Source organism: Anastrepha obliqua, chromosome 5 (assembly GCF_027943255.1).
Source record: "Anastrepha obliqua isolate idAnaObli1 chromosome 5, idAnaObli1_1.0, whole genome shotgun sequence".
NCBI lineage: Eukaryota > Metazoa > Arthropoda > Insecta > Diptera > Tephritidae > Anastrepha > Anastrepha obliqua.
In genome coordinates this window covers 47,394,031-47,419,428 of record NC_072896.1, presented here as the reverse complement: position 1 = coordinate 47,419,428, position 25,398 = coordinate 47,394,031, and the positions used below count along the sequence as shown (strand labels likewise).

The following is a 25,398-nucleotide window of genomic DNA, read 5'->3' as shown; positions in this document are numbered from 1 at the left end:
CTACTTGAAAACTGGTAAAACAATAAATTCTGAATATTGTTGTAGCCTTTTAGATCAGCTGGGGGAAAAAATTCATGAAAAAGACCCAGTTTGCAAAAGAAACAAATTATTTTTCATCAGGACAATGCAACGTGTCACAAAAGCATTTTGACACTGGCTAAAATCTATCAATTACAGTCCAATCGTGATAGTCCGACACATACGGGACCGACTCGTTGTCGGATTATCAAATATTCCAGACTACCGAAGTTTCCATTTAATGACACGAAAAGACAAAAAAAAATCACATCAACACCGTCAGAAATCGCGAGAGAACTGGCGTCGTTCAAATTTAATGACAAATACGTTGTAACCGGGAAACAAAACACAATCCCCCTCTGCTGCTCTGCTACGACTGATCAAAATAAAATAATGCCAATTACATCCATAGACGTTATGAGGTTGTCGGATTACCGAACGTGTCGGATTAAGAAATGTCGGACTATCACGATTGTACTGTATATCAATTTAGAATAGTTGGAGCATTCACCGTATTCACCAGATTTGGCCACTAGCGACTTCCATCTGTTTCCAGTGCTAAAAACATTCAAGCGTGGAAAGCGTTTTTCATCAAATGATGAGACCATAACGGGTGTGGAAGCATATTTTGCAGCCCTTTCAGATTCTCACTTCAGGTATGGAATTCATAAATTGGGATCTCGTTGGAACAAGTTTATTGATGCGCAGGAAGACTATAATGAATAATAAATTGTATTTACAACCATTAAATCGTGTGTTTTCTTACCGAACCGCCAAACTTATTGAACAACCTAGTATAGGATAACGATGTTTCAAATTTTAAAAAGGCATTTAGTATCTTAGAGCGGGCACAGTGTCCAAATATAAGTATCGGCAGTCTAATTTACGATTTTACCACAAATTTGACATCGCGAGAGTGATTGACGGCATCGGCAATGCACATTTGCATTCAATTAGAATTAGAATTAGGTTGTTGTTTTAACATCAATGCGATGATACTAAGTTAAATAATGAACAACGAACACATTCTGTACATGTAATTATCAGAAAAGGTTATTTATTCGAATTCTTTGCAATAGTTTATAATATAACTCATTCGTATCATGTCTAGAGATTTCATTTTTATGTGAATGTATGTACTATATATAGTTATGTATGTATGCGTCATAGATTTATGATTTCAGCAGTTATGCCCGAAACAAATGATTAAAAAGACGCATAATTATGCACTTAATTCAAGAAAATATATATTGTGTGTTAATGCAGACCCTGGCGGCGTAGAATGACCTAGTAGACCAGCCTCCATCGTATATTGTATAAATAAATATAATGTGTGCCGATTCAAAAGTGCAAAATTATATTTAAATTATCTTACTTCCATTCATATTTGCCCAAAATTCACGGTTAATGCATTAGTCGTGTATTGATGTTTGAGAACGTCTTCGTTTTCCCACGATATTTCTTATATTTTCGTTTCTCACACTTACTGCATTTCTACGAAAAACATAATAATAAAAATAAAATAAAGCAAGTTTAACATAGTTAATTTTTTTGTATTAATGTTTTTAACATATTTCATGTAAATGTGGTTAATTTTTCAGAAAAACATTGTGAACTCATAAGTTTCTGCTCTCTATCACAAAACCGCCATATATTCAAAAAGACATATTGTAAATGTAATCGTTGCACAAATACATATGGTCTTTAAAATAAAAATTTTTTAAATTTTCTTTATCGCCTCTTTTTCATATTTTGCTTCCATTATAATCGTCTTTAGCAGAAATACACATAGAAAATTTCACTGCTTCACTGGACTTCATTTGTTTGCAGTACCAAACAATTTTGAATTTCTTTCGTGTTACTTATTAAATTGCATATTATTTCTTTGTTTTTTAATATCTTATTTTAATTATAATTCTTTTGTTTTTTCTTCACTTGCTTCGCTGCTGTATCAAGCGATTTACTTCTTTGTCATAATTTTCAAATATTCCAAAGCGTTTTGAGCAGCCTGTTTCTGTGCGTCAGCTGCTGTTGGTCCAGAGCCATGACATACGCCGACTGGCAATGTTGAAAGCTGCACTAGACATTGGCATTGGTCAGTGAAAGTTTTCTCTTCAATGTCAACGTATGTGACTTCAAACTGATTTTCATTGGCAATCTCCGACAACAATTTCACATAATCAATTTTGGGTCCTTTTAGACAAGTTTTCTGAAAATAGGCAACAAAAAAATTGGTACGAATTGATACAAATCATGCAAATTAAGTCTTTATATTTGTTTTTCTTTTAAATAAATAAATAAAAAAAATAAATCTTTATATATAAAAATGAATGTTTGTCTGTATGTCATCGATGAACTCAAAAACTATAACTATAAAAATTGGTATATATATGTATATATATTTTCCACGGAGAAGGTTTGTAGAATATGCTCATTGATACCACTCGCCACCAGGTGGCACTGCAGAGTAGCAACTTCTGTCCCGTTCAACCGATTATTTTGAAATAAACAAAATCAATAAAATGGTTTACGAGTAGAATGAATTGAATATTTGTATACTAATTTTTCTTTAAAGTTATTTTTCTGAAATTTATTTTAGTTGTTGGCGCGCCGGGTACAGCTAGTCTATTTATAAATTAAAGCACTTATATAGTAGATTCCTATAAAAAGGTAACAAAAAACACCACAAAGGTTCATGATTCAATAATAGAAGGTTGTGTAAATTTTGACAACTGATTTCGTGAAATATCAAAATTACACATTCGGGATAACATATGAACTGATTAGCTTTTGGAAAACGTGGGTTTTCTTCTTTGCTTTTTGAACCACCTATTTTTTTGAGAATGGTAACACAAATGACATGTCAAATGTGTTCATAATTTACTTAAAGGTTTTACATTTACGAAATGGGACGCTATGTGCGCTTGAACAAAATTGGGAAATATTGAAAACCTATTTCCGAAGTGGTGTGTCTTCTTCTTCTTCCGCGGTTACAGTAAATGGCGAGCGTTACCGTAACATGCTCAACGAGTTTTTGTTTCCAAAAATTGAAGAGGATGACATGGACGACATTTGCTTTCAACAGGACGGTGCAACTTGTCACACTGTCAAAGTTACACTCGAACTTTTGGCTACCGTTTTTGAATTCCGATATCAATTGGCCGCCTCGGAGCTGTGATTTAAGCCCGTTGGACTATTTTTTGTGCGGAGCCGTTAAGGACAAATGATATGCGAACCATCCAGAGACGATTGATGCTTTAAAACACGAAATCGAAGTTGCCATTCATGAAATTGGAGCCCAAACAATCGACAATGTGCTTAAAAATTGGGTTGATCGAATGGCCTACTGTAAAGCCAGTCGTGGCAGTCATTTGAACGATATTATTTTTCATTCATAAATGACAACAAAATAAAAAAAAAAAAGTTTGAAAAAATATTGATTAGTTTTTTTTTTTTATAGCCGATTCAAAAAGCAAATTTTACATGGCCCACCCTATACGAAACAAATTTTGATTTTGATATTGTACTATCGAAACTGACAAAAAAAATATTATTCACAACATTTTGTTGTGGCAAACAAATTGAATTATTTTATTAAAAAAAAGAAACAACTTGAATTATAGGAAATCCGTTTCCTTGCCAGCATGTACAAACCACAAGTCTTAGTAATTTCTCTGCGCCAGTGCGCGCATTACGACAACAAATTTATTTTGCTTCACAAAGGCCCCTTGAAATTTCAAGAAATATGTAGATTTTTTATTTTTTCGATATTTCGAAAGTATCGCATCTTAAGAATAGACTGTGAAATTTTCATGTGGAAATACCCAATATTATAGCTTCTACAGCCCATTAACTAGGTAGAGAGCGATTCGCGTGCTCTTGTACCTCAAATTTTAAACTCATTTATCTCGAATCGACTTTTTTCGGCCTAGTGTTGTCAAAAAACAAAAAATTATTCGAAATTTTAATATGTTTTTCACAACATCTATGACTATAGCCCGTACGAGAATCATATTATTATTTCGCTTTTTTTTATTAAACAACTAAAAGAAAAACTCGATTTTCAGATTATCAAATTCAAAACCGCGCCATTTTGTTAATTTTTTCCACCCGGGACACAGCTACAGTCATACTGATTACGTCATTTTTTTAGTTCTTGTGTTTCAGATAAATATATATATATTTGGGGCGTACACCCTTTTTGGGTGTTTGGCCGAGCTCCTCCTCCTATTTGTGGTATGCGCCTTGATGTTGTTCCACAAATGGAGGGACCTACAGTTTCAAGCCGACTCCGAACGGCAGATATTTTATGAGCAGCTTTTTCATGGCAGAAATACACTCCGAGGATTGCCATTGTCTGCCGAGGGGCGACCGCTATTAGAAAAATGTCTTCCTTAATTTTGGTGTTTTCACCGAGATTCGAACCGACGTTCTCTCTGTGAATTCCAAATGGTAGTCGCGCACCAACCCATTCGGCTACGGCGGCCGCAGTAAGATAAATAGAAGAGCCAAATTGGACAACACTGTCAAGGTCCAATTTTTCGGGCGGGGTCAAAAATAAAAAAATATTTGTTTTTAATTTTATATGTAAAAGAAGTTAAAAAAAAAGTCTAAAAAATGTAAATATCGTTTTTCATTTTTTTTTTTTTAATTCCTGAAAAGGCTCTAAATTTTCGAGCTCTACACCACCGAGACCCCTTAAAAATCGTTGAGATAGGTAATGAAATATTTTTTGTCAAATAGATCAAGATTGCAACACAGCTTTTAATTTTTCATTTACAACCAAATTTAGATATTTCTTTTGACGATAACAAAGACAGAATCGCATTTAGAAATTAGAAATTTTTTGTGTTTTAGCCATAGCGAATGCTGCAATTCGGCTACTTAGCCCCATCGAAAACTTATGGCGGAATACAGTTCGGTTCACAATGATTAGGGGCAATCATTTTCATGGAAGAAAATGGTTATTAGAGCAACCGTATTTGATCTGGTATTCCAAGATTTTCTGAGAATTCAAGTGTACTTTGCTCGAAAATAAACATACATCACAATATTATTCCATATTTCGCAGCAGTAAAATTTCAGCAGCAAGTATTACAGCTAGATCTTATTCTCTATAAATCACGCATTCCCTTACTGGATATGCATCCCCACACTATGACTGAAAGTTTGCCAAATTTCACTGTCTGTATATATAATATTCCGTCTTTTCAGTGCTTTTGATAGCTGCCTACACACACTATTGGGTCCATCGTTGTAATACAACATGATTTTAGTCTCATCGCAGAATATCACATAATTTCAGTAGCTATCTGGATGTTCTAGCGAAATATGTCTGCTTTTCAATATGCAGTGCAGAGAGCAAAGGCTTTTTTCGAGCACATTGTGAGGTATAATTGTGTTTTGCAAACTTGGTGGACTATTTCATGAGAAACTTTGACCCCACCCTCATCTCTAAGCCCACTAGCAAGATTTCCTGTCGAAATTTGCGGGTTTGCAGCTATCTTTCTCAACAACATACGTACGTTCGGCGCGGTCAGATATTTTTTGTGGTCTTTCACTTGCAGATATGGGCTCCAGCCTAATTTCATTTGTTATGTCATAAATAGTTTGTCGGGTTAAATAAAACATTTCTGTTGACTGTTGCACACTTTTTTCCTGTTGTATAATTATAATAGACTAACTGATTCACTTCAAACTATGTCCGATTTGAATGCATTTTTGCGTTCTTTATAATTTACGTACGATTTGATATTTTAGTCAACAAATGACTCTTGCCATCATTTCATTGACTGATTAAAGACTAATGCGTGTGTAACAACTTAGTGAAATAACGGTATATTAAGTCATCTTAGCAAACGATGCCGAAAATAGATATGTAAAAACACTTTCCTGGGCGCCTAGAGAAGCATTTGTTTTGTTTTTGCTCGCTTTGGTGAATTAAAAGCTTTACCTTTACTACTCGTTATGATTTTTCCTCTTTGATGGTTTTTCTTTGTTCAAGAGAAGGCTGCAAAACATGCGTTTTTAAAGTGAATTTGTGGTAAGATCAGCATATGCTAAGATAGTACCTAGAGATTCAGTTTTGCGAAACAAATTATCTTCTTCAGCAGAAGACTATAGATATCACACGCTAAGCACACGCTTTTTTGGAGAGTCCTTCCCAATTCTATATAATAGAGGTAATGGTATGATAATAAAACTGTCATCTGACCCAACTTTTTCAGGTACAGACATATCGGCTTAGGTGAAATTCATTATTTCAAGAATGGCTTTAAAGCCAACAATTTTTCTAGGATTCCACGTTTAGTAAATATTTAGTCGATGTTAGATTTACTGGCTTGTTGTTATTATTGTAACCGCATAAAATATTGCCAATATTTTTTTTAGAAAAACCGGTCGAACCGACTAGAACGTGAGGTAGCAAATTTAGCTGGATGAAGCCTATGCAAAATAACCATCTCTGGACACTTTAATGGCAATAAAATATTTCCCTAACAACCGTTATTTATATCCGAACAACGACTGTCACTCTAGCAGCATTCCTTAAAGTTCGAGAATCGAGATTGATTCATGGTCCAACATAAGCGAAAAGTTAAAGTGTTAGCAAACTAATATGATACCTATTCCTATAAATATAAATAATCGTATACCTAAAATAAATAAATAATAGCACTCCAGTTTTAAATACAGTGTAGGTTTTCTTAAGCGGGCACCTAGGGACTGAAAAATTTGCCCATATAGGAAAAATATTTAAAAAAATTTCTCAAAGGTATGTGGTATGCACTGAAAAGTGTCCGCTTATGAGAGGTGTCCGCTTAAGAGAGCGATCCGTTAGGAGAGAGTACACCTTGCATAGCCATTAAAGTAATTCTTATTATATCACACATAAAATAAAACATCGCTCATCATTTTTTTCGAGAATGATGCTGAAGTGACATTCCGTCGCCAGATTTAAGTCTGGGTCGTTCCGATAACGTAGAATCTACTGTCCTGTTTTTTTCTTTATTTTTTATTTGTATTGTTAAAACTCTTATCACATAAGCTTCTCACCTGTAACTTGAGTAATTTCTTTCCAGTAGCATTCTTAAGTGTTTTGTGGAACTGTGAGACCTTATTACTATGCTGGCTGGTTAAGGTGGGCACAGTGATATCTTTCAAATCACCATAATAATTTGCACAGTTACGATTCTGTAACGAGAAAACGAACAAAAAAAAATTCTTTTAACAACTGGTAAAACATATGGGTATGAACACCATCACTTATTGTATTCATTCAAATTAAATAAATTTTTAATGTTCAGATCTTTACAAATCTAATATGGTGACTTGAAATGTATCAAACCATTTTTTTTCTATTTCTGTTTTTTTTTAGTATCTTATTTAAAGAGTTTAGGACTTACGTCGCCATCGAGATCGACACGCATTGATTCACATATTTGATTGTGGTCCAATGGGTTTTCTTGTAGACGTGTCCACATCTTGTGTGCAGCCAGACGTTTAGCGATCTTCTTGCTTTTCCCTTTTCCCACTTCACGATAATTAAGGATTGAACAGGCAATGGTAAATAAACGCTCATGCGGTAAGCCAACCTCTGTTTCAGTTTCGTAAGTTGGTGGTGGCCAGCGACGTGACATGCACATCTCCTGCAGCCAGCCAATCGGATTTCCCACTATTTTATCGGCGCCACTGTAAATAAAATGTTGTCGATTATAATTGTTACTATTTTTTTCTTTTTAATTTTTATATTTCTATCGTTTCTACGAGAAAAATAAAGTATTTTAAAATTTACATGGTGTTCAACTTACTCGCCGCTTCCAACTGCGTTTACGTTGGCGTCACTGCCGGCGCTTGTAGCTGTAATGCCGCTAGAGGCTGTACTAACACCTGCACCGGCGCATGCTTGTGCAGTATCGGGTAACTGTACACCAGTTAATTTATCAATTAGTGCACGTGCTGCTGAATGCTTAGCCTCTTTTTTGGAGCGTCCAGCGCCCATAGCCGTGAAGGGCACATCCTTGTCATTAAACGCGACACGATAACGAAATGTTGGCTCATGTATGGCACCCTCAATTTGCACCAACTCATAATTGGGTGTAATTCCCCGACGACTCAAGAGCTCTTGTAGAATGGATACTGGTGTCTTCATAGCCAACCCATTACTATCGGTCTGAAAAGAAAAAATTTCATATTTATCAATTTTGGAGTTTACTGTTAAAAAGTGCAATACTAATTGACCCTTAATTCCGTCTAATAGACCCGAAATATTTGTTCAAAACATTAATATTTAATAACATCAATATTTGAACATTCCTAATTGTCAGTAAAAAGCGTATATACAACTCCTTTGTTAATAATATTATTAGCAGGAGCTAACTTAATCCTAAAAATATTAGCTTTGAATTGAATAAGAACTTTGAATTTTTACCAATTTCATTGATTCTTCAATAGCTAACTTGCTTGTTGCAGCATTTAATTCAGAAATCTTATCCTTTTTCGTTTTAATGGATCGCGATGCCAGCTCGATTTTTGGAGTTTGTATATGACCATTTGTTATGTTATCTATATCTGTGGGCACTGCCGGACCAATACCATCATACTGACGCCGAGGTGCGAATCCGCTCTGCTGCTGCGGTTGATGTTCATTTCCCTGAATATTTTCCATTTTTTCGTTTATTTTTATTTTATTTGTTGTTTTTTATAGTTGAATTTTTATTTTGAAAATGCCTAGAAAAAAGGAAATAATGTACTAATGTCACACATATACATACACTCGAACAAGAAAAATCGATATTCTAAATATTGGCTAGAAAAAAGACAACACAAAACCGATATCTTTGCATAACTGAACATATATTTATATAAATAAAAAAACGAATTACCTATACGTAGTGAATTGCACTGATTTTTATTTAAAAATAAATTATAATTTGCATTAAATTTATCTTCAAATAAAGAGCAGCAAAATCCGTCCCCACGAAACGTAGAGAAAAAGCGAACTTCAAGAAAACTTTTTCAAATGGTTCCGACTTGGACAATGTTGCCAGACTCACAATTTTCTCTGTAAGCTTTTGACAAGCTTACAGTTTTTTTTTTAATACCTCGTTGCGGGAATTACAGTTTTTCCGAAATTTCAGATTTGAACGAATTAATCAAAATATCTTCTGTTCTTTTTTTTTACCTTTTCAGAGATCATCATGAATTATCCAAAAACTGATAACAAAATTTGATTTAAAAAATGAATTTCTTAAGCTAATAATACGTTTCCACCAAAACAAAATGGATTTGCAAATTTTTGATTCGAGCGAATTTTCAACTGTTTCCACTGTGTGTTTGATGGAAATGGTGTATACTAGGCATCTCGACACTAAATTTTTGTTTGCCTTAGCGGTCAATTTTAATGAAATTGCCGATCGAGACAGTAAATTGAATGAAGTAGGCAATTTATGTCATGAAATATTGTAAGTCACATTGGCAGCATCTTTGGTAATTTTTGTTTACCAGATTGTGCATTTCAAGGCGCATCTAGAGAAGGTGGTGTGATAAGAGCAGTTGATTGCTTGTTCTTCAACTCACCCTTAATTTACAAATGCCAGTAAAACGGCATAAGGGAAAGTTGTTGGTGTGTTGTAAATGCGCAACAAACTAATTTCATCTATTGTTTCATTCATTCCATTCTTCTATTCTCTTTCCCCTAACAGTTCTAATTTAAAAAAATGTTGTTGTTGCTCGAATGCTACCACCTTAAATAGATTCGCGTGGGTGCATTTCCTTTCTTTGTAAAAAGGATTCACCCAGAACTTCGCCGCCCTTTCCTTCACCTTCCTCTTAATCCAACAATGCTTTGAAACAATCAAGAGCACGGGCACAAAATACTACCTTACTAAAGTTCAATCAAATTTGATTTGTTATAAAATAAACAATTGAATGTAGAGATGTTGAAATATACATATACATAAGTAGATATCAAGATTTAAATATAGTAAAACAAATACATATGTATATAGTAAGGAGCACCGTTCTCTCAATTCTTCAGCCATATTTTTTTTTAAGTATCCTAGTATTATAAAGCTATGGTGACACGCTCATGCATTTGCTGTCCAGCAGCTTATATGTGTGCGTGTCGGGTGACACACGTACTTATTTCATGTCACACATACTTGTTGTCGGCTTTTGCATGATGAAAATCACAAATTTTAGATTTATTCGCGGACAAGTGTCATGCACCCGAAACGCACGATTTTGACAACCTCTGTTAGGTTCTCAAGTGTATTAGCAGCCAGAACGTGTCACTTAATATGAACCAGTGGCATATATACTCAAACATCAGAGGTGGTGGATATAGAGAATGAGGTAACATTAACATAACATAACATAACATAACATAACATAACATAACATAACATAACATAACATAACATGACATAATATAACATAACATAACATAACATAACATAACATAACATGCTGTTCAAGCAAGGTAACGACGCATGAGCAAGATAACGACGCATTTTTTGGTGCGTGCAGCCGGCTACATAGAATTATAAGAAGTTATAAAAAAAATATTAATAACATTAAAACAACATGTATTATTAACAAACTTGGTTTTATTTTAAATTCTTGAAGTAAATCAAATTAATAATAATCAATAAGAAGGCATATGCAAATACAAATACGTGAATTTATATATGTACATATGCGCATATACATACACATATACGCTCACTTAAGTAGGAGAGAGCAAGATGTCGAACGTTGCCGTTCGTTTGCTTTGTTTGCTTTGTCGTTCGTTCCGCGCTTTCGCTTGCAGTTCATTCAAGGTAACGGCAATGAGCAAGGTAACGACAAATGAGCAAGGTAACGACATATGAGCAAGGTAACACTAATGAGCAAGGTAACGACACATTTTTTCGTGCGTGCAGCCTGTTAAATCGAATTATAAGACGTTATCACGTCAAAAATATATTAATAAAAAAAAACTATTAGCTGTTCAGAATCACCTTAACACTGTAGTTCCCTCTATTTGTGAAACAACATCAAGGCACACGTCGCAAATAGGAGAAGGAGCTCCGCCAACCCTTAACAGAAGAGTACGCGCCAATTTTTTGTTATTTTTACTATGAACTGAGGTATCTTGTCGGAGTTCGCCTGGTTATATGGATAGCCGTGATGTGCCGTGACCCCTACCGTGCTGCTGAGAAAAGTTGAGCAGTCTGGACAGCGACACTGCACATTTTCGATGGAAGTCAAAAGTTTAGTACTTAATGGGACTTATCCTGATGTAGTTAGGAAGGTCCAAAAGGAAAGAAGAAATAGGAAACTTGTCATTTTAACCCAAGAATGGCACACATTTTTTTATCCCTTTAATGGTAAGCATCGTCTATGATAACGCATTATTTCGCCTTTAGAAAAACAAAGATTTATTAAAACAAAAGCAAAAGCATATTTATTATATCTTTTGTAACATAAGTTCAAGATAACATATTAAAAAATAATATAAAGTTTATAGCTTAGAGAACGTTTCCTGAACGCCAAAAGTTGCTGATCTATTGTCAGTTACGAAGCTTATATAGATTTTTTTCATTCTGTACGAGTATATAATTAGTCCTGCCGTAAGTTCTGTTAGAAGCTAGGTCCGTTATATGTAGAAATAAAATTATAATACTTTTTTAATGAAGTTAGTTTTATTGAATCATGTAAATTTTCATTCGAAATGGTCACCTTTTGCCAAGCCTTCAAACAATTAGGCCATTCAGCTATTGCAGCACGCACGGTTTCCCTGGATATTGACTTCGCTGGTCGAACCAAAGATTGTTTTATACTCTTCAAATTTGTGTGGGATTTGCGACAGGTCATGTGCTACAATTCTGACCCCAAACTGTAGTACAATGGATTCAGATCTGGACTTCCTAACGGTCAATCTTCTGCGGCTACGAACCCAAGAGTATTGTTTTTTAGCCACTGCTGGATGGTTTCTGCCTTATAGGCTAGAGCGGAATCTTGAATTTCTTCTCCATTGAAGAGAGAACTGCTCAACTGCTTCACCATGCCTTCTAAGACATCCTCCTGGTACACTTTTCGCCCGGGTCTTAACTCCTTTTTCGCAGAAATGAAGAGATGTAACGCCTTAACAAGCCACTCCCCACCAAATCATTACGGAGACTGGATGGTGGCCACGTTGAACCCTTGAAACAATATTTCTTGCGTCTTTAGAATTTTAAAATAGATTTTGTAGTTTTGCTTATTAAAAACTTCTTCAACAGTGATAATTGTCTCATCTGTGAAAATAAAATTTTCATGGCCATTGACTGCGTGCCACCGAAGAAGCTGCTTGCATCTCTCGTGTCTAATTTTCTTCAAACGCGTTTTCAAAAGATAACAAGTTTAGTAACGGAAGGCTTTCATGGAGAGATCATCTCTAATTACTCTTGACATGAATCTGGTCTATACATTCTTTTCCCTGGACATGATTTTCTGCTTTCTAAGTGGATTTCTGCGAATTCTTTCTCGAACGGCTTTAATGACTGCACTGGTATGAACCACGCGTGGGCAACCTCTCCCTTTTCCATCTGTCACTTAAGACGTTTGGGAAAACCGATTGATCGTGCGGCAAACAAATATTCTCGAAATATTAAGTTTTTTCAGCAATTTGTAAATCTCTACTTCAATCCGATTTTCCTTAGCTCCCCACTCCATCGTTGCGACGAAACTGAGTATAATTCATGAGTAGACAATGCATACGAACAAAAGCAAAAATAACGGAATTTTTTCTGCGAATTTGTTCTCGCCATATGTATTGTAAAATTTGTCATAGAATTTATGGCAAAACCAAGACTCTCTCGACAAAGAAGAACCTCGTTTCACAATTCCCCACTATTGCTCCGTTAACTTTCATATCATTCAAATGCAATCCAATGTTTCTGCCATTAGAATGTTGTTGTTTGTGTTGTAACTACATAAACATTCCCTATAAATTTTATTTAGAACATTCAATATCGATGGAGGCAGAGGGAAAGGTGAGCGCCCTCCCCTTAAAAACAAAAACAATTATAATATTCTTGTTGATCATATTGATGGAGTTACATAGGCCGAGCATAAATCCCGGTCGATCAAGAAACCAAATATCGTAAAATATGGTACCCGAAGAAAATAACATTCTTTTTTACGACTAACATAATTATTTGCTATAAGTATTTCCTTTATTTTGTATTATAATAAATTTATACAGAATGTTTAAATTTTTGCCGTAGCATTAATAATCGTCGATTGCCACGGATGCGTACTGTGCATATCCAATATCTCATATTCGGCTTAAACCATTTTCACATTAGTATTGTTACATCAAAGAATGACTAACACAGTTCCAATGCAAAAGAACTTAATAAATGATAACAATTCGTGTATGGGAATAAATTTCTTAATGTAAATGTAATATTTTTTTTTGTGGTATGGTAAAAAGAAAGTGGACAGCGGTTGACTTAGTCATCGCTTAAAAAGTCCTCATCTAAATTAACATCTGTCGTATCAATATTATCGTCCAGCGTTACACCCTCAATTTCTAGATCTAGCTCATCGTCAATGTCATCACCTTCGTTTTCCAGCCCATCTGATGTTTTATTTAATGCAGATGCGACCGCAGTGGAAGTGGCTACAACAGTGGCCGCCGATTCGTCCTCAAAGTCATCATTTTTCTTATACGATTGCGCAGCTGGCTTGCTATTGCTTTCGAAAATTCCACGTTGCTCAGCTGCATGCATTTCCTCAATGGGATTACGCTCAATATTGAGGGGTAGTTTGGCGGCAGTGGCAGCTGGTACTTTTTTGTTTTGTGTTTTCTGCAAAAATTCTTCCACGCGCAGTGCCTCACCAAGCCCAGGGAATAGATTTTCATATTTGGCAGGATCGGCAAGTGATTGGCCAGCCTTTTCGTTAAACTTGGCCAACTCTTCACGCCAAAGTTCCACTACACGCGACATTTGACTGGGAATGTAAGTGCGTGCAAAGAATGCCGCTTCGGGTAAACGATTTGTCTCGATTAGAATATCAAGACAACGTTGCACATCAGCTCGTACGAATGACGAGAGGAATGCAATATTGTGACGACCTTGTTTGGAACTGCTTTCGGCTACTTCCTCCAACATGTTTTCATCGCCTGAAGATGTTGCCAGCAGTAAAAGCCCACTGAAATCATTTGCTTTCTGCATGCACTCTTTGACAAGCTGCATGTTATTTTTGCGTGATGCAACATCAGCTAATTGAGACCACTTTTGGGGATTTTCTGCTTCGCGCGCTAACTTCAACGCTACATCTAATTCACCAATTTGCAAGGCTAAATCGAATTTGTGATCGGGATCGGTGGAGACCTGTAATGCCTGCTGTTTAAAGCCTTGTTTTTCCAAGAAATGAGCGACTCTTGTGCGATGCTCTTTAGGCACAGTGGGTAACACAACGTCTGCCCGCTCGAAATCGCGACGCATAACCGCTGTTTGGTATTCAAGTACAGAGAGCAGAAGTGAAAATGAGATGACGTTAAGCTCCTTATCACCTAAGTACAGGCGATTATCTTTTGGCACGTAGCCAAGCAAATACATTGTGCGATCCAAGTGGGATATGGTAACAATCTCACCACCAACACAGTAGTTAATGCGGTTTACAGAATTTGTATAAATAAAGCAGTCGCCTACCCAAATTCCGGTCTTTACTACCTCGTTGACCTCGCCTGAAAATTAATTAGAAAATTAACACAAATTATGATTTTTATTTCTATTTTTACATACCCAACACATCGAAGGCACTTTCTATGCCATCATCTTCGAGTACCTGCTTGCTCTCTAGAGCAGCTGCAATAGCAGCTGTGTCTACTGAGAGTATAAAATAAGATTCATCGGTAGCAAGACAGACTAGAGTGCCAGCTTCATTCCAAAAAACATGTCGGGGCTGCACTTCGATGCGACGCACTAACTGCAGTGTTTCCCAGTCATAAAACGCCAATCCAGATGATGTTTTTACACCAAACAAATAACCACCATATATACTTTCTGCTCCGTATTCGGGGGTGAAACTCTTACGTTCCTTAAAGTTGCGGAATAGACGTACTGTTCCATTATTTTCTCGTATGGCATATTCATTGCTCTCTAATGCCCAAACGAATTCTTGGGCAGACCCAAATGCTTTATTACGCAAGGCCATGGATGTGTAAATGATGTATTCTCCATCGCCACATACTACAACAAAACGGCCATTGGGATTGTGCGCAATGGTTTGGGGATAGATTTCACAGGCACCCATATCTTTAACGGCAACTGGCAAGCGTTCACCATCTTTAATTTCGGTACCATCAGCCATTGCTTTTAAATTGACCTGTAAGAGTAAGTTTACGTTTAATGTTTATATTTAATAAGTTAATTTTTTTTTAATTATTACATAATATCATGGCAATCTGTACCTGCTGCATTTCAGAATGCTTAGCCCAAATAATTTTTGAGCCGATTACATCCATTGACATTGCTGGTTCTTCTCGCCCGACTTTTATTATAATTGATCCTTCATCATAGCCTAAGGCAACGTTATTACTGCCGCGCATACACGCGATTGTCCAAACTCGTTCAAATCCATAGTTGAGGCAAGTCTCCAAACGGTAGGTGCCCGAATGCCAAATTCGAACTGTGCCATCCTCAGAACCAGTTAAAACTATGGGCAACTCTGGATGAAAACAGACCGCCGATATATTTTGCGCATGTCCCTCCAATGTCTGTACACAAGTTTTGTTTTGATAGTCCCAAATCTTGACTAGTCGGTCATCTGCACCAGAAATCAAATAGGGTTTATCACCTCCATGGTAGTAGTCGATGCAGTTGATTCCTTTCTCATGGCCTTCAAGAGTGAAGTTTGCGAAGGTTGAGCCGAGTTGCCAAACCTTTACTGTTCGGTCTAGTGAAGCCGATGCAAATGTGTTATTGTCTTTCGGATTAAACACAATCTGCATAACATAGTGGGTGTGACCCTCAAACACGCGTTGACATGCCCACATTTTTTCCCAATTCCATAACTTTATAAGCATGTCATCTATATTGGAGAACCTTTTTTATATCTAAGAAATCACACGTATAAAAGTATTAGTACTTACCACTGCTTGTCAATATTAGCGGTTGCGTCGGGTGAACGGCAATGCATCGTAGATAGTCCGAATGCGCCTCGAACGAATGTAGCTTTTCAAGAGTGTTATAGTTGAAAACACGTATTTGCATATCATCGGAGCCTGTTATGAGCCAATTTTTTCTAGCCACAAAACGTCCGCAACGTACTGGCACATCACATACTTCGAAATCTTTTACTAATTGTTGATTCTCATAGTTCATAATGTGTACGTGGCCATTGTAAAGTGCACACAACATCCATGGTTCTGATGGGTGCAGATCAACACACTTTACTCGATCGGAACGCGAAGTTAGCCGGCGTTTTATGTCCAATTTAAGAGGCATTTTGTTAAAAAGTAGTATAGAGTTCACTGTTTAAAATATTTATGAAATTAGCATCAATTTTTGTTAAACAAATACTACCGCAGCCAATTTCTTTCCCCAATGGCTCATAAGAAAAAATTCAATGACGTTTCTACATAAAGTGTATGTCAAATTAGAACTGAAAAACGGAACTGCCAACATTGAATTGAACAATGTGACTGCGCGTATAAAATGCTTATGACGCATCTCCATAGGTAATTAGTTATTGAAAAGTTATGAGCTGTTGCTAAACAAATTTTGTAGGCGTTTGAAGTCTTGATATACCCCACCTCAAAAGTTTTTATCTGGAGATTTTTTTCAGACAATATATTGCCAACAACTTAAGGTGAAGGTACATCAAAACAGCTTAATGTCGGCAGTGCACGAACAGATAAATACAATACCTCAACAATTAAAACAATGTATAGTATGTACATTCAGCTTTAGTTTGCTGTACACGAGATTCCGCTTGCTTTCAACTGCAATTTTTTGTAGTTGTACCCGTTTTCTAATTCCGTAATATCTTTTATTTTAGTACAATAACATCAAGTATTGTAACTTCATTTCGCATTACAAAAGTAAGAAAAATGTAGAAAGTGTTTCCATTAATTACAGTAATGGAATGGAGTGACGCATTGCAGATATTTTATAATTAATTTAGTATACCGACAATGTGAATGCCTTTTCAAATTTGAAGTAAGAACTACAAGTCAATCGTCCTGAAAACAAAAACCGCTTCTCTTACTCCTAAATACGGTGTTATTTAAAATGGGTTGTTATGTCTTTTTCCCTCGTAACGTTTAAATAACGTTTCCAGCTCAGCTTACTTTTGAGTTTGCTGCCGCTGGCATGTTGAAGCGGAAACACCAGTCAAAACACTTCTCAAATCTGTGTGTTTGTAACAATGTTTTGCAGCTTATCAATATCGAGGCTATTTAATTGGCTGCTGGCATCTAAAATTTAGATATATATAGTCAAGAATGAAACAAACGTATTACAGTTTAAACAAGCAGTGTAAACATATTACAATTATCTCACACCCAAACCTACTAACCCATGGTTTCGCTTTGGTGGAAACGTATTATAATAGCGGTCGCCCCTCGGTAAACAATGGCAAATCTCCGAGTGTAATTTTGCCCTGAAAATGATAATCATAAAAAACCATATGCCGTTCAGAGACGGCGTAAAACTGCAGACCCCCTCCATATAAGAGAAAAGCATCATGACGCATACTACAAATTGAAGAAGGAGCTCGGTCAATTTGTTTTGTTTATTTGGTTTGCATTATTATGGTTTATGACGTCACTCGGTTGTTAAAATCGCGAAAAATGAAGTAGCGGTTTTCGGAAGACGCCACCTTTAGTTTCTATACACCGTGGTTGTTGTTGTTGTTGTAGCAGCATAAACATTCCACATATGTACTTACATATGGGGAATGCTGCTGGAGTGACAGTCCTTGGCCGGATATAAATCCGGGTCGTTTCGGTAACGTAGAACCGACTGTCGTGGAAACGTATACACCGTGGTATTCTATCATTCCTGATTATGTACTATGCGCAGTATTCTGCTATATTTCGTGTACAACAGGAAAATGATGCAAGCCACTTTTTGGTTACTTTCAGAAGTATTTTAAGTACGTAATATGACTATTCTTGCATTTATAATACGTTCATATATAAATTAGAGGATCTATTTTTTCATGCTTAACTCCCAATCCGTAATTAAAAACTGAGATTTCCCACACAAAATTTCTCTCACAAAATCTTTGTCCCCATATTACTTATTAGAAAATGTAATATCGAATTTCGCATGCGTATTGCTGACATAATTTTTTGAAACATCAGTAAAAGTCGTTTACAGATTTCCTCCAACTGTTTATTATTAGCAGCCAATTGCACAATAAAATTTGCTATTCCTTTCCCTTGTCTTTTCTTCGTTTCAGTAATAATAATTAAACAAACCAAAAACTCCAAAATATTCCATCAAATTAATTTCTTTAAAGAAAAACCTTGCCAAACAGTATTGACAACTGATTGTCAATTTTGCAGGTAATCTGCCATATGTGAACGTGGGGATTAATTTTTTGGATTTATTGCTACTTATGGCATATGTGAACATACTTTTACTTTTACTGGTTATTGAAATCACTTTTCCTGCCACATGGGACTTTTGAAAGATCTTCAAGAGATCTGGTAACACTTAAGCGGTACAATTTGTTCCCTTCTTACTCTGAATTATTGAAAATAGCCGCGAAAGATTGAAAGAAGAGTAACTGAACTCTTGATATTTGGTAGTAATAAATGAAGTTTATTGATTTGAAATTGCTGTATTATTTTCAGTTATTTGTGTTTTTGATCGCTACTACTTAGTTATATTGCGATATAGTTGTATGAAACTCCTGCAATGGAGCGACATGAAAACATCGCTACACAAAGCCAAGCATCGAGCATTTGGGGCCAGACTCAAAGTCAGCCGATTGAGAATATAATTTGGGGACGTCTGTATGGAAAAAATATCAAAATGAATTCAATCGGTATGTTTATGATAGTAGATTTGAGCAAGATACAATTATATGTCACTGCAGTAAACGCTTGCATGCATACATATGTACACATGCGCACATGATTTGGAAACATTCAGTGGTGCAGCAAGGTAAATCTTATATATAGTTATATACTACTTTTAGATCTAAATGCTGATGAATTTACTGCTGGACGTGGCGAAGGAAATAATTTGATGCTGACGCTGGATTATTTGCCAGAAAGAATATTATATCGAATATCAAAAGTACATTTTACAATAAAACGTGCCAATTGCGATATTTCGAATCCGGTGTATATACAAGTATGTTTACATGACGTATATTTCTTTAACATTTATTATTTGAAACTTCCCGTAAAGGACAACTCTCGTAACGGTACCTTTGTCAACGGCGAACGAGTTGATATGAATAAGTCACGAATTTTACAAAACGACGATGTGATATCGTTGTGCCATCCTATGAACAAAGGTAATACTTGCATATTTCGTTTATGTGTTTATGTATAAAAAAACAGTCCTCTTTTATTTATAGCTTTTGTGTTCAAAGATCTCTGTCCCAACGAGACGATGGGTTTGCCGAAGGAAATTACTACGACTTACTATATAAGTAGAAAATTAGGTTCTGGTGCATGTGGATTAGTGCGTCTAGTTTTTGATATTCGCACATGCAATCAATTTGCAATGAAAATAGTTAAGAAGAATCTTCTTAGCGACACTAGAGTCATCAATCGTCATAAGCCTTCAAATTCAAATGATCAGGAAAAAGTTCTTAACGAGGCGAATATTATGAAGAGTCTATCTCATGTAAGCTTAACGATTAAATAAGAAGTAGTAAGTATGGCTGACTTCCTAAACGTTAGTTGCGCTGGATAAGTACATAGTCAAATGTACCTAAACAAAAAAGGTCGTTCATAATCGTTTGAAATTCATAAAAGCATTCAGTTATTGATACGAATCTAAAACTCATATTATTCATCATAGATTTGTATGATGCAAAGCATCGCCGGTGCAAATCGACGTTTAGAGAGTCAGCCTATAATTAAACAAAAAAAAAATTATCTCATTCGTTCTTACAGCCTTGCGTCATAAAAATGCATGACATTATTGATAAACCTGACTCTGTCTATATGGTGTTGGAGTTCATGAAAGGTGGAGATTTGCTCAATCGTATTGTATCCAACAAAAATCTTAATGAACAGATATCGAAACTTTTTTTTTTCCAAATGTGCCATGCCGTTAAATATTTACATGATAAGGGTATATATGCTTTCATATATCGTTTATAAATAACAATTTAAAGTTAATATTATTTTTCAGGAATAAGTCATCGCGATTTAAAGCCCGATAATGTTCTACTAGAATCATCGAACGAAGAAACTTTATTAAAAGTTTCTGATTTTGGTCTTAGTAAACTTGTACAAAACGATTCAGTAATGAAAACACTGTGTGGTACGCCATTGTATGTGGCTCCTGAAGTATTGATAACGGGCGGACGTGGGGCATATACGAAAAAAGTGGATATTTGGAGCCTCGGTGTGGTGCTTTTCACTTGGTATGATTTTCGTCATTTTTTGTCATTAACTTAATACTTATTTGCTTATAACTCGTTTTAAGCTTGAGCGGTACCTTACCCTTCTCAGACGATTATGGCTCGCCGGTCAGTGAGCAAATAAAGCACGGAAGATTTCGTTTTAATCATCCATCTTGGCGAAAGGTTTCTCAACGAGCTACAACACTCATTAAGGAAATTTTAATTGTGGACCCCAAAAGACGTCCAACAATAGATGATGTCTTGAAGAGTAGCTGGCTAAAGGACAATGAAATGTTACGCAAAGCTAAAGCTTTAATGAAGTTAGATGTAATGGATATTGCAGAGGATGAAGAAAATTTTTTGCAACCACCGAAAAAGCGAGCCAGAAGATAAGTTATGTATTTTTTATGTAGTACATAAGTATTAATTAAGTCAGCATTGTTTATGTGTTTTCAATGTTCCAATGTTATGTGTGAGTCAAAAACATGATTTTACTTAATTATAATGTATTTTACGTTACGCTATTTGCCTATTCATTTTTGAATCGCTGTTAAACGTCATATACATATACCCATATACTCGTACAATTTAAGAGAAATATTTAAAGCTAATAAACTGTTATAAGTGTCATGTATATTTGATAAAAATCTGTATTAGATATATTGAAAAAATATTATTTTCTAGCGCTTTGCAGGCAGAAATTGCTAAATGGAATTATACTAAATTGTCTTAAGTAAAAAAATATACACTTTTTGTTTTTTTTAGGTTTCCTTTACCCCACATCTTCACACTCTACAAATTATATTAAAAAAGTTCTGTTAAAACACAAATATCAGGTGGAGACCGCGAATTTCAATGGTAAAACATATTTGTCTTACTTGTGGTTGCTTAGTTTGACCCAAGAATGTAGGTGAATATATATAATTGGGTGTTTGGCCGAGCTCGTCCTATTTGTGGAGGTTCTATAGTTTTAAGTCGACTCCGAACGGCAGTTAATTGTTATGAAGAGCTTTTTCATCGTAGAAATATATTCGTAGGTTTGGGACTGCATGCCGAGGAGCGTCCGCTATTAGAAACAACTTCCTATAATTTCGGTGCTTCATGCACGGAGATTTGAACCTACGCACTCTTGAATGGTAGTCACGCACCAGCCTATTTAGCTACGACGGCTGTCAACATAAGTAAAGTAATTGAAATTGAAATAAAGGGTTTTTAATAAGAGGTGTTTTTTTATACTCATTATATTATATTTTTTTAATATAAATGATCGGATGTTTATTTCATTATAAAGAGGTATCCCGTTAATAGTGGAAAATAACATCAAGCAAATGACCACCACGACCAGGCTTACAGGACAATATCCTTTTCATGAAATTTTTCATAACCGAATTGCAAAGTGGCTGCCCTATGTCCTCGATAGCCTCACGAATTCCATCTTTGAGGTCTTTAATCAACCCTGGGCTGTTGGCGTAGAGCTTCTATTTCACGTGGCTCCAAAGAAAAAAGTCACAAGGTGTTAAATCACAAGATCTCAGTGGCCAATTGTGATCACCTCTTCGAGAGATAACACGGCCCGGAAACTTTTCCCGATCATCCCCAAGATCAATGGTTTCGTTGCTTGTGTGGCACGTAGCGCCGTCTTGTTGAAAATAAACCTTGTCTAGATCAATACCATCCAATTCCGGCATAAAAAATCGTTAATCACCTTTCGATAGCGCACCTGTTACACCTGCTATTGGAAAACCCTTTACATTAATTTTTGCTGTTACATCAAACCGTTATGTGAAAAAATTATGATACCACTCTGCACAAGTGCGCGTTGTTATAATACAATTTTCAAACTGGTTTCTAATTAGGCTGTTGTTGTTGTAACAGTATAAAAATTCCCTATACATATGTATGTGGGGAATGCTGTTAAAGTGATAGTCCTTGGCCGGATATAAATCCGGGTAGTTCTGGTAGCGTAAAACCGACTGTCGTGGGAACGGTTTCTAATTAGGTGTTTCGGCCTGCTACCGGAACTTCAATGCTAAATACCAAAATGTCAAAAATATTATGTAAATTATAGCTATTTTCTAATTATTTATTTTGTAAAAAAAGCACTTCTGCTCGAATCAGATATAAATAAATGTTCATGCAAAAAAAAAACCTACATAAATTAATAAATACAATTATTTGTATATTTATTCAGTAGATATTTTTGTAAACACATTTATGAATCAAGTTTTGCGTGTGGCATTTGGAGAGAAGAATATAAAATAACCTGTTTATTTTTATTCAAATCTTCGATTTATCTCAAATAATTTGAAAACTAAGAAGAGAAAGAAAAACCTAGTATAATTAAAAAACCATCAAGAAAAACCTAGTATAATTAAAAAACCATCAATAAAAACGTATAGTTCAACTGCGATTGTAACGATTTCCATCGCCACGACGCACTACATCTTTGTACTCGTCCATACGACGCATGCGCTCCAGATATTCAGGATCATCATTTTCAATTTGAACCTCTTCGATAGCCTTCTCCTCATCTTCCTTCTCATTGGGATCTTTAGCAGCGGCGATTGCTTGTTCACGATTCATTTTTTCTACTTTTTCTTCATCAGGGAAAACACCATCGCGCACGCGTTGATCGTAAAACTCATCGACAGTCATAACCGGCAAACTCGGATAACCCGCACCGAACACTGCCTTTTGTGCGGCATTACGAGTTATAATGAACGGCTGCATTGGTTTCCTTTTTGTTTGCGGGCGGTTGTGGTGGGGATGATGATGTGAGTGTCCTGCATGTTCCGAATTAGATGTTGTCATTGTTGTATTAGCTGAAAAGTCATCGTTTGACGCTGCAGCAACACTAGCAGCTGCCACATGCATTTGTACCATTTGCTTTTCCAGTTTCACACTGTCCAGCTCTTCGTTTGCGTCAATTATGCTTTTATTGAGAAGTTTTAGGAAAAATTCTCTGCGCACTTCATCATCAACACTTTTATTGCGCACAGCAAGCTTCATTTTCTTAACAAATTCCTCTAATTCCTTCTTTTTTCGAAATTGAGCAATTTTATTGTTGCGTGCGTGCGCGGCACGCATTAGTTGTGCTAATTCGTTAGGATTACCGCCTTCTGCACTTCCGCCACTTTCATCACTTTTACGGGAACCACATAAATCATATTCTTCACAGCGTTGCAAAAAGTCTCTGCAATTTCACAAAAAATAATAAAGTATTTAATAAATTTTTGGATTTCGACTTACTTGAAGTACACTTCGGCAATTTGTAGCACTTCACCACGGTCCTCTTGTTTCAATCTAAGTGCCGTTTTGCCCAAAAAGAAGGGTAGCAGCAAATATTGCAAGGAATCTGTCGAAACTTCATCAATGAGTTCATTTGGACTAAACAGGCCAATTCGATTCACAAACGTTGTAGCTGCTTCAAATTTTGACATAACATCTTTAACTTTGAGCTGGATCAATAAATTTTTTAAATCTTATAAGGTAGTAAATTTGTACAATGTACGCCGGTAATACTACTCACTTGATATTCCACTGAGTTGAAAGGCAAAGAAGTTTCTTCCAATTCTTCAAATCCTTGCCAACCGTTTAAGAAAATCGCCTGTAAGCTTTTATCACTATTTTCTTCTGCATCTGTATCAATTTGTTTTACTGACATATTTTATTTGTTGGTTTTCAGTATTCAGAAAGGTTTTTTCGAGTTTTTGAAAGTAATAGAGTTACATTAACATTTTCACATTAGTGGAATAAGACTACAGGGTGCCATTGAAATAAACCGAAGTAGGATGATAATGTACGATACTAATAATCATTCAAGGGTATCATACCAAGATTGTAGAATATAAGATTGCTCCTTCGGAATTCGCTGCATATATATAAATACAAGGAAGCGAAATTAATTGTTTGTGAAAAGGAAGAGTAGGCGAAAACAATAGAAACTCCCTCCAATCCCTACAACACAGCGGACTATCATGTAAACATTCATATTATCATCATTACAATCCTCATTAAACTAAACATTTTCGTTCTAGCAAAGGGAAAGTACTGATAGTTTCCCCTTGTAGGTATAATATTCTATATTTTTTTTACCAATAGCAATTTATTATAACTGAGAAATATATCTACTATGTTCTAAATGGCAAGGCAACTAATCATTTTTATTCTTACAATGTAATAACTGCTGACAACTTAACTCATCAAAAACATCTTAGCAATAATAAGCAAACTTCTCATTTTTGTTATCAAAAAGTAATCAGCACTGATGGCCCAAACTACTCATTTTCGCTATCAAAAAGTACTCAGCACTGATGACAAAAACTACTCATTTTCGTTATCATAAAATGTTTTATTTAGAAATATGTATACAAAATTAATATTTTTTTATTCATTAGATATCAATTCGGTGTTTCATCTACGGAGACTCGAGCTCACGCATTCTCAAATGTTAGCCAAGCATCTATTCATTCGGCTATGACGCCCATACAACAAAAATTTCACACTAGTGCTTTTTTCAGAGCAGCCAAGTTATAAGTACACAAATGAGTTGCCTTGCCGTTTAAAGTACAGTAGACATACTTTTCACTTATATGAAATTGCTATTGGTAAAAGAGAGATAGAATTTACACTGACAAGGGGAAAATAATATCAAATGAAATATTTGATTTTCCCATTAAAAAAAGGTGTATATGCCATTCTGATAATGCGCATGTATTAGAGACTAATAAATTACTTGTAAATGCGTTGGAATTTTTGTCGAAAGTTCTTAGCACTCTCCTGTAGGGATCACTACAAATTATACAAACA

General features: G+C 35.6%; 4 protein-coding genes across 5 annotated transcripts; 1 reads left to right on the top strand and 3 right to left on the bottom strand.

The window, feature by feature from the left end:
- Positions 1–1,044: 1,044 nt before the first annotated feature.
- Positions 1,045–9,035, bottom strand: LOC129247783 (interferon-inducible double-stranded RNA-dependent protein kinase activator A homolog). Of its 2 annotated transcripts, XM_054887089.1 has the most exons (6): positions 8,901–9,034; positions 8,447–8,745; positions 7,827–8,188; positions 7,422–7,707; positions 7,072–7,209; positions 1,045–2,227 (listed from the first exon to the last, which is right to left on the bottom strand). In XM_054887089.1, exons 2-6 carry the CDS (start codon positions 8,681–8,683, stop codon positions 1,979–1,981), a joined length of 1,272 nt encoding a protein of 423 aa, XP_054743064.1. In that variant the 5' UTR covers positions 8,684–8,745; positions 8,901–9,034; the 3' UTR covers positions 1,045–1,978. The 2 variants fall into 2 exon arrangements, with proteins under 2 accessions (XP_054743064.1, XP_054743065.1); XM_054887090.1 differs by lacking the exon at positions 7,072–7,209 and having other exon boundaries at positions 8,901–9,035.
- Positions 9,036–13,195: 4,160 nt separating this feature from the next.
- LOC129247605 (coatomer subunit beta') lies at positions 13,196–16,651 on the bottom strand. The gene is made up of 4 exons (XM_054886790.1): positions 16,145–16,651; positions 15,464–16,083; positions 14,796–15,378; positions 13,196–14,737 (listed from the first exon to the last, which is right to left on the bottom strand). Exons 1-4 carry the CDS (start codon positions 16,497–16,499, stop codon positions 13,497–13,499), a joined length of 2,799 nt encoding a protein of 932 aa, XP_054742765.1. The 5' UTR covers positions 16,500–16,651; the 3' UTR covers positions 13,196–13,496.
- A 2,108-nt stretch (positions 16,652–18,759) lies between these two features.
- Positions 18,760–21,298, top strand: LOC129249122 (ovarian-specific serine/threonine-protein kinase Lok). The gene is made up of 7 exons (XM_054888775.1): positions 18,760–19,050; positions 19,204–19,361; positions 19,419–19,527; positions 19,591–19,862; positions 20,135–20,315; positions 20,376–20,610; positions 20,673–21,298. The coding sequence occupies exons 1-7, from the start codon at positions 18,921–18,923 to the stop codon at positions 20,980–20,982; spliced, it is 1,395 nt and encodes a 464-aa protein (XP_054744750.1). The 5' UTR covers positions 18,760–18,920; the 3' UTR covers positions 20,983–21,298.
- Positions 21,299–22,940: 1,642 nt separating this feature from the next.
- Positions 22,941–24,325, bottom strand: LOC129247448 (immunoglobulin-binding protein 1). The gene is made up of 3 exons (XM_054886578.1): positions 24,119–24,325; positions 23,839–24,047; positions 22,941–23,782 (listed from the first exon to the last, which is right to left on the bottom strand). The coding sequence occupies exons 1-3, from the start codon at positions 24,251–24,253 to the stop codon at positions 22,990–22,992; spliced, it is 1,137 nt and encodes a 378-aa protein (XP_054742553.1). The 5' UTR covers positions 24,254–24,325; the 3' UTR covers positions 22,941–22,989.
- Between the last annotated feature and the right edge of the window lie 1,073 nt (positions 24,326–25,398).